At 37.2% G+C, this 10166-nt stretch overlaps 1 protein-coding gene across 7 annotated transcripts in view; it reads left to right on the forward strand.

The window, feature by feature from the left end:
* Window positions 1-10166, forward strand: part of TCTN3 (tectonic family member 3) — a 28855-nt gene extending 18689 nt beyond the window's left edge. For 2 of the 7 annotated variants that reach the window (XM_017656825.3, XM_017656824.3), the window contains exon 14: window positions 6334-6995. In XM_017656825.3, coding sequence (XP_017512314.2) covers window positions 6334-6560 — 227 coding nt within the window. In that variant the 3' untranslated portion in view covers window positions 6561-6995. Of the gene's footprint in view, window positions 1-6333 lie in introns of all 7 variants that reach the window. The other 5 variants (XM_017656827.3, XM_017656826.3, XM_037015757.2 and 2 more) reach the window with 3 other exon arrangements.

Below are 10166 nucleotides of genomic sequence, written 5' to 3' on the forward strand. Positions count from 1 at the left end.
AAATGATAGCATTATGAAAATGAAAAAGGCTAGAGCTTGGGAGAAAATATTTTGCAATGCATTGTCTGGCAAAAGATTCATATCTTTGCATTGTCTGGCAAAAGAATATAAAAAGAATACCTACAAATAAATAATGCAAGAACAACAAAACTAAAAATGGACAAAAGATTTGAACAGATAATACACAAAAAGATATAAACACATGGCCAGTAAATGGGAAAAGGTGATCAACATCATTAGTCATTAGGGATATGCAAATTAAAGCTGTGAGATACCATTCACCAGAATATTCAAATAGAATATTCACTAAAATAGCTAAAATCAAAATGCCTGATAACATGAACTTTCAAGAATGTACAACAACTGGAGTTCTCATACATTGCCATGAATGAGAATTGCTATGAAATATGGTACAATCAGGTGTTTATAGATTCATTTTCTGTTTGACCCAGCAAATGTACTCTTGGGCATTTAACCAAAGGAAATTAAAATATATGTCTAAAACAAGACTCATACCGGAATGTTCATAGCAACCTTATTTATAATAGCATAAAAGTGGGGAAAACCCAAATATCCATCATCATCAGAATGGGCAGATTATGGTATATTCATACAATGGAATATTCCACAATAAAGCAATGAATTTCTAGTACACAAAACAATATGGATAAATCTCTAAAACATTTGTCTTAAGTGAAAGAAGCCAAACATACACATTATCTAATGTAAGGTTCTGTTTATATGAAGTATAAGAACAAGCAACTAATCTTTAATGATAAAAGTTAGAAAGTGATTGCTTCTGGGAGAAGAACAGGGAATAGACTGGAAAGAAGCACAAAGAACTCTGGAATGGACATATTCCAAATTCTTGTATTGGGCATTAGCTACATAGCATAGAGAATTTGTCAAAACTCATAAAACTGAATACTTAAGATGTATGTATTTTATATATCAATTATACCTCCATAAAAAATTGAAACAGATACTTCAGAAACATGAAAGAAAAAAAAGCAACTGCCTAGGGGAAAGTATTTGCAATACATGTACTGACAAAGTTTTCATATGTAGAATAAAGAACTCTTAAAGCTCAGTTATGTGTTACGTACTTGAACCAAATATGAATTTGTTCTAGTTCAGTCTGAAATATGTAGCTAAAAAATATATACCTAAGCTTTTTCCCTAATAATGATAGGTTTCTTTTGTAATGATTTGACATAAAGGATTAACATATAATGGTTTAAAAATTGATGATAAAGATGTAATACAGCAATATATAAGGTGTACTTCTTATTACCAAACACAAACAAAACCTAAGCCAAACTTTTCATGTTGTTACAAAGTAAATCTTACTTGGGGACAAAGGATTTTGCTGCATGTAAACAGAATTGATACAGATAAATTCTTTAAACTTCATAGTGTTAAAAGTAATAAAGCAGTAATCTCTGAAGTAAATATAAAATATTATAGTTTAAGGTAGAAATAAATCAGCCACACATAACGGAACTGGATCCATAGTAAAGAAATGTGCTGACTTGGCTATGTGCCTTTTGGCTATGTGTCTTGAGAAAAGAAATGAGATGAGGGGTTTTTTTTCTCACCAGTGTTCTTGCTACACATGCTAAACAGTGAATTTTCTAATTTTGATTATATGTAACTTAAATGCAAATAGAAAAACTTTAGACTTCAGAATTCATATATAACACACTGAACTTAAAGACCTTGTTCTTCATGTGATAATAAAACAGATTCTAAAATGGGCTAATAGCATTCAATGTTAACCAGTGACCTGGCAAGTGCATTCAGGTTCTTTTTAATTAATGGATTATCTGCTAGACTGCATTTGTCCCAAACATCCACACAATTATTGAGGCAATATCTTTAATATACAAAGAATAAGCATTTCATTTGAAATGTTATTTAATAAATAAAAATATGAGTGAATGAATGAAACAACCTTTAGGAATCCTAGTTAGTGTGATGGGAAGGACAATGGGTCAAAGTGATCTGTAATTGCTGAGTTAAACAGCTGTGGAATACTTTCTGCCTTGTGACTTATTATCTCTTGTTACTTTATATTAGTTCCCTGTCTCCAAAAATACCTCCTTTGTCAAAAAAAGAATATTAAATGCCTACTCTATGCCAAGTACCATGCTTGGTGCTGGGTATAGCATGGTATACAAGATAGACATTGTCCATGCCATCATGGAACATGAGGGAAAATATCGAGGTGAAGTTGAAAATACTGTTAAAGAAATTCACCAGGGAATTCTCATAGCCTGAGCCCAGGTGAGGGCTGTGCCAGCTGCAGGAAGTGGCAGAGTTCAGAGACTTAAGGTTGTCATAGGTAGGACTTCATTGCTTGGACATGGAAGTTGAGGGTGAATTAGTCAAGAATAATGGATAGGTTTTTAGTTCGGGCAATACATTCAGTTCTTTTTTATCTTATATGTGATAGATACCCTGCTGATTACCAAATGTGATTTTGCTTTTCTGTAGTAACCTACAAAGGTATTTTTCACATACACACACACACACACCCTTTTTTTTTTTTTTCCGATTTGGTGGGTGTGCCTGAGGTTTTCTTCCCCTTACGTTTTGTTGTATCTGTTTTGGAAGGCTGCCCTCAAACTACTAGAACCCAATTTGTCTATAAAGTGCTTGGAACTGTGCCATCTCCCAGATGGCCCTCAGCCAGTGAGCCAAGGGCACAGGATTATGAAAACCCCATTCCTTTCCCTTGCGCTGGGACAACACAAGTTATTGGGATTGTGAAGCCTATTTTATATTTCAGAGTTACTTGACAAGTTAATCCAGTACTAGATAAAGGTATAATTTATCAAGCTAATTAATAATTGTGTAATTTATTTTTTTTAAACATGGTTTTTGAAATTTTTTAAATGCCAGAAAAGAGGATCTTTTAACAAAATATAAAGTCCTCTATCCTCTGTCACCATCCTGCTTTTACCGAATTACCTTTTTAACTCTTCTGTTTCTTTGGTAGTACCTCGATTTCTAAGCAATACTGTGCTGTTACCTGTTCAGTCATGAGTTTATAGGTCATCTGTTGACTCCCTATTTTGGTAGGTAATTTAGCTCTATTATTCTCCTCCTATACCCCTCCCACCACTCTCCCAATGTGTTTACATCAAAATATTTCATTAAATCAGTATCCAGTGTTTCATTATTATGTTTATGTAAGTATGCTGAGCCAAGTAGTTAAATTTTTATAAAAATTTTTATTCTTCCTGAAGTGAATAATGATCTCATTTCATTTCTTCACTTTTCTTTGAGCTAAAGGCTAAGACTTATCATGCTTTCTGATAGCTCTGTAGAATTACTCTCAAATAAGTTTTCCAAATGGTTGAACTTGCTGTACAGTGTTATTGGTTGTACTTTGTCCTGCATGTCTTCTTCGTGGAGACCGCCATCACCTGACGTAGTATGGGCTGGTCACTGCTCAGCACCCATTATAGAACTTGGCTGTCACCTTGGGAATTCCTCTTGTGTCTTACATGTGTCACAGTCACTGTTTATTGGATGCTCCTTTTTCCTTTCTCTTGGTTACTCTCTTGTTTTGGTGGAGTTCAAATTCTAATAACCTCTTTGGGGGAAAAAAGGTACATGTAAAGTACCCTTTTTTCTTTAGTTATGTTTAGATAAAACTTCATTCAACCACCATCATCATGATATTGATTTATCATTTGGGTAGGGAGAACTTTCTAGGTTGAAAATGATTTTCATTCACAATTTGAAGACATCATTCCATTGTCTTCTGGTTTCCAATAGTGCTGTTCAGAAGCTATTTTAAGATCTTTTTGGTTCTAGTACTCTGAAACTTCCACAACATTATGCCTTGAGTAGGTCTTTTCTTATTCATTATACCAAACAATCTATGGTGTTTTTTATTTTGTAAACTCGGTTCTGAGAAATTTCAATTGTTATCACATGCTTAATAATCACACACACACACACACACACACACACACACACACACACTTCATTGTACAGAATATTTTCCTTATTTTTAGTCACATACCTCATTCTGCCCTTCTTTACACCCAATGTCCCTAAATCCAAAATTCTCTGGTTTAAATTGCCCAGTGTCTTGTTGAAGTAGGGACAGGGCACTTGCCTGTTTGTACTGAGGGAGTATCATTCAGTAGCCGTTTAGGTTCTCACTCCACCCCGCCTCCCTGTGTACCCTGTCACTGAGCCTCAGGGCCCTGCAGAGAAATGCTGTTTTGTCTCTGAAGGCTTTTAGGTTCGGAATTCATTTCCTTCGTGAAACTTTATTTCCGTCTGCTTTCTAAATTCACATATTGTGATGTTTCTCCATTTCAGTGAAGATGGAGTTTTTGTATCTGTTTCTTACTGAGTTGGAGTGGTTTTTGAGATACAGAAGGAAGAGACATCTTTACATTGCCAACTTAAAATCAAATCAGGAGTAGCTCTTGATAAGCCTATATTCTGGGTGAGTCAAAAAACAATTCAGTTCAAAAGGAGCTTTATCATGTAGGGTTTCCCAGCCATTAAAACACCACCGTATACTTAAAAAAATACACACACACATATGTACATACATATGTATTTATATTTGAGTAGACATGGGTCTAAAAATTGCCTTCTTGGGCTCATAGGTATCTTAGAGGTTAATTCTGGGTACAAGCTCACCTCAAGCCTCCAAACTTTGCCTGATCTTTGAGTTTGAAGGAGCCAATAACATTCCTCTTTTTCCTACCTGAATTTGAAACCAATTAAAAGACAGAGATTTAAAAAATAATAATCAGCGTTATTACTAATAAACATTAGGTAGGTGGATGTGACTTGGGTATGCAGCCGTGGGCTTCCTAATATAAAACTGTTCTTCTGTCATGAGCCCACCATCCCAATTCCAACCACAGCTCATTTGGATATCCTCCTAGGACTGCTAGCAGGCAATTTAAAATGTGCCTTCTCCCCAGGAGACAAATCAGAACCACATATTAATTAAATCAACTCCTAGCCAACACTGAACCTGAGGCTAAAAATTCATTCCCTGTTGCCCATCCCAAAATATTTCTGTCAATTCCAGCCAATGCAGCTCACCAGGCATTCTGTAATGAGATTAAATAACACTATTAATATGCATCAATAATGTCAACTGCAAAGATTTACCCCCAAAATTGAGTATATATTCTCTCCCCAAAGGGAAAAATTAGAGACCTAACAATAAATCATTTTGTAAGTTAAATCTTGCCCACTTTTGTTTCAGCCAGTCTTCATGTCTGGCTGGAAACAGGATTCCCTTGGCAGCTTCAGCCTAAGCTGGCTGTCCTTGGAATGAATGTGGTTCTTTCAGTTCCTCAGAAGTTATATTCTTTCCAAGTCTCTCATGAGCTTCACTGTTTCAAAAAAAAAAAAAAAGGTCCAGAGTTAATAAGACATGCAAGATTATTACAACATTGGCCCCAGACCCACTTAAAAAAAATATATCTAGAAAGATTATTCCAGGCAAAATTATATTCCAGAGCCTGGTATTGACTGTTGTCAAAGACTACACAGATTGTATGTGGCATCAGAGTAAAGGAGGTGAATGGAGAAAATCTTCATTTCTGGTTCAAGATATTTTGATTTTATTTTGATTTTATTTACTGTAAAATCATAATCAGAAGTGTGCTTGGTAAGCACAGAGTTAGAACAAAAGGAATTCATTTTAGATAAACATGTTCCAGCCATCCAGCTACAACAATATTTACCAAAACCTATGTCTATTAGATCAGATACATGAGTCTGCTTGACAAGGTCTCTTCTTCTGGGAGCATCTGTTTTTATTTGGCTTGAATTGATGGACGGTTGGGAGTATCCTTTCTAAGTCTTAGAGTCTGTGGATCTGATGGGTTTTTTAAATCTACATTGCTGAAATTTTTGTTTTTTCCATGAAGTTTCACATTTTTTTTCTGTAATTGAAGAAGGAATAGAATTGCCACTGCTGCTTCCACTGGTATATGTGTACTGTTTCAGAGCCCAGAGCCTTCTGGGCTTGACAAGGTAAAGCTGCTAAGCATGTAGCAGCAGCAGTTTTGCCATTTGGCCGCTGATATCAGGCAGCTCCCTGATGTGGGGCAGCTAGAGTCAGCCTTTAGATAGGTATACTTGTTCATAGTTTCACTGTCATGGACTGCTGCTAAGAAATTCTTTCCTTGTGTATCAGAGAAGGAGAACTACATAGAACCTATATGCGAAAAAGGTATTATCTTGCTTAAACAATTTGGTTTTGGTATTTTTTCAGAGAAAGTAGTGATAACAGTCAAGTTGGAGGGCTCTGAATGGGTACCAAATCCTGACCTGTTACAGACTTTATTCCTGCAGGATTTCCAACAAGTAACAGAAGTATCTTTGACAACTGCTGTGACCTTTGTGGACGTTACCCGGAAGCCAGAGCCTCCAAGAGGCCAACCCAGAATGGGCTGGAAATTGCCATTCGACTTCTTCTTTCCCTTCAAAGTGGCACTCAGCAGAGGAGTGGAGTCTCAAAAAGGCTCAGTCTCTCCCATCCTTATCCTGTGTCTCTTACTTCTTAGAGTTCTCAACCTAGAGACTAAGTGAAAAAAGAAGAATCAGATTTCAGTGTTCCCTATGGGAAGTTCTGAGGCAGCCTACTTACCTTGGCTAAATAGGTCCTTACCCCCTCATGACCAGAGGAGCACAATTGGGATAACAGAGAACCTAACTGAGGAATCTTTGCATAGGAAATGGATTTTAGAAAAGCAATAAAAATATCTTATTCATCATAGGACTGTGCAGACCGCCAGATACCCATTAAGGTTCCCTCCTTGAGCAGCAAAGAATGTAAAGAAGCTTCCTCAAGCCTTTCAGGGGTGTTTTGCCTGAATAAAAGTTTGCAAGATCTTCATCCATCTGCTCACAGGCACACTTGGGCCCAGCAACAAAAGGAACATATTCCAGCTGCCCCCAGGAGAACTCAGGGACTGCTGCCCACTGGACATGAGGGGCTGACAGAAAACTGCTGGCTTTACATTTTGTCTGGCTCCTCCCTACTCCCTCTGTCCAGGTGTGAGGGTGCAGAACAATTCTTTCTACTCAACTTCCAAATGAATGTGGAACCCAGCCCCCTTTTCTACCAGCAGGTGGCTCTACCATTCATTTCTGCTCTTTCCTCACTCCTTTGTGGTAAAGAAAAATTAAATAGAGCTTTATGGTACTAATTCCAGCAGCACACAGAAGTTAACATGTGGTCTGCCTCATGATTATTTCTGTGTGTGTGCGAGGTTTTTTTTAAAAAGTGAAAACTTTTCATGCACAGTATAATAGCATTCAAATCAAGGGCCTTGAGTTCTTTTCCTGGGAAATCACACTCCCTGAAGACCTCTGTTCTGTGGCACTGACTTGAGTCACCAGCATGAGATCTGTTTCTTAGCCAAAGGCAGTGCTTGTACGCATCTTGACCCCTACCAGCATGGCCAACTCAGTGCTTCTGTCTTGCAGAGAAGACTACTTAAAAAGGTAATTTCCTATTATCATTCTTGGGTGGAGGGTTATGAATTATGATAGAAAACTTGGCAAACAGGTAGCATAAAAAGGTTTAGGCCTAGGGCAGAATTATGCTCTCCTTGTAACTAAGAAATTTTGATGGAAGATGCATCATATCTAATTGTCTTAAACTTTTAAGTCCCCTTTATTAAAAACAGGATATAATAGGATATTTAGTTCTAGTAAAAATAGTATTGATCACATACTCTGTGAAACACAGAATTGTAAGGTATGGCCCTTCAGCAAGCTGACGTAGTGGGGGAAGACTGACATATAATACAGGGGACGCATTGGTTCAGAGAAACAATCAGTGTAGCCTAGATTAGTGAGGGGCAACCTTTGAGGAGGTGTTGGGATTGGAGCTGAATGTGGCAGGATGGGTAGGATTGGGAGAGGGAATGGGAAGGATGAGGTAGTCCCAGGAGCCAAAGACATCTGAGTGAAGTCTCGGGGGCTTGTGTGGACAAAGGGTTGGGAGATTGAAGTGACTGTAGTAAAAAATACTGAATGGGCAGGACAGGTGCTAAAATGGGATAAATAAGATGGGAGTTCATCATATGGGGACTTGAAAGCCAGGCAAATAGAATTGGGAGATAGTCTGTTTTTTTCCATAACACATTAATGATCTGAATCTAAAATTGTCTTTTAATAAAGCATGTGCTTAGTTACAATAAACCCTGCTTTATGAGCAGAAAATAATGATTGTAAATGCCATTTCTGATAGGCTTATCATTTTGCCCCATTCCAAAGTACCTCAACAAAACCTGAAAGAAAGTGGTAAAGTTCTTGTAGCAGTTACTACTAAACTAGGAGGAAGTGCTTATGTACCAGGGAGACTGCCCAAGAGGAGTTGGAAGCTCGGAAACTGATGCACAGTTCCCGCTGGTCTGTTACATAGACATTACAGTTCAGCAACCCTGCCTCCAAGGAGACATTAAAACAGACCATAAAGCTGTTAGAGTATTTAGGTTCTCTGTCTTGGGATTCCTAATGGGAAATAAACTTACATGACAGCTTATCCTAAATTAAAGAGTAGGAGACATCTCAACCACTCCCAACAGCCTGAGTCCTTTCCAGAATCTGGTCCTTCTACTCCTTTATTCAAATGCTTATTTCCATGCCCAAGAGCTAGAAAACCATTCTATACCTTTACCAAAAAGTTGAACCTCAAATATAATTTACATACCATAAAATTCATCCTTATGAAGTATACAGTTCAGTAATTGAGTATATTCAGAGCTACACACCCATCACCACTCATCCCAGAACACTTTCGTTACCCTAAAAAGAAATGCCATACCAATTAGCAGTCACTTCCCATTTCCCTTCTCCTAGTTCCTAGCAGTCACTAATCTACTTTCTGTCTCTTAATTTGCCCATTCGGGATATCTCATGTAAATGGAATTATACAGTATGTGGCCTTCTGTGTCTAGCTTCTTTCACTTAGCATGGTATTTTCAAGGTTCATCCATGTTGTATATATCAGTACTTCATTTTTTATGTGCGTGGACTTACATTTTTATTTCTCTTGAATATATACCTAGGAGTAGAATTGCTAAGTGATACGGTAACTCTGTATTTCATTTATTGAGAAACTGCCAAACTAACTTCCCACAGAGGCTGCACAGTTTTACAGTCCCACCAGCAGTGTGTGAGGGTTCTAATGTCACTACCTCCTTGTGAACACTTGATTGTCCTTTTTTATGTTAGTCATCCTAGTGGGTATGAATGATACCTCATTATGATCTACCAGGCCTTTATAAACTGTACTGTGTGAGATCTTACATCAGAAAACAGCGCATCTGTTCCTCCAAGGCAGGAATACCTCAAGGGTTCTTTTCCTCTCTATCCCTCTGCTAATTTCATTAGCCTATAAACCTAGTTTCCAGTTACACAGCTAGTTAACATACCTTAGGTAAGATTTTATGATCGACTTAATCTCTAGTCACTGTCTTTGTAACAAACTTTCAAAACATTTTTAAACATCTATAGAGTAATGCAGTCTTCTTAGCTCCCTTCCTTTATTTATACAGGTAACTTAACTTAGTACATAAAAGGCCTCTATTGTATTCATGTATTCAGTTTAAGAGCAAATTTTACTGTAAAGGGGTATGTACAATTTGGATAAAACTGAGTTAAAATCCCAGCCAGCCCACGGCAGGTGTGGACAGAGGTACTCTCAAATATTTTAATGGGAATACAAACTGGTAGAAACTTGGAGAGAAGGGCAGGTAGCTATGTAATAACATGTATTTGAAGCCTTAAAAATGCTCATGAACTTTGACCCAGCAATTCTGCTCAGTAGACATTGTCCAGTGGGCCAGGGGGAAGAATGTCCAACAAAAGGAGATTAGTTAAATAAATATGTCTATAGATTGCAATTTTGTACAACCACTGAAAATTGAGTAGACCTGCCTTTATTGCCATAGGATAACATTCGTGATCTATTTTTAAGTGAACAAAACAGACTACAAGATAAGGCATATACTCTGTGATCCTATTTTTGTTAAACAAAAAATGTTTATACATGTGTACTGGCAGACAAAAGGTCTGGAAGTCTAACATGTCAAAAATGGTGATTTTTTTTAAAGCATTTCTGATTTTTACCGAGAAAATAAAACTACATTTTAAAGAAA

Source organism: Manis javanica, chromosome 7 (genome assembly GCF_040802235.1).
Source record: "Manis javanica isolate MJ-LG chromosome 7, MJ_LKY, whole genome shotgun sequence".
NCBI lineage: Eukaryota > Metazoa > Chordata > Mammalia > Pholidota > Manidae > Manis > Manis javanica.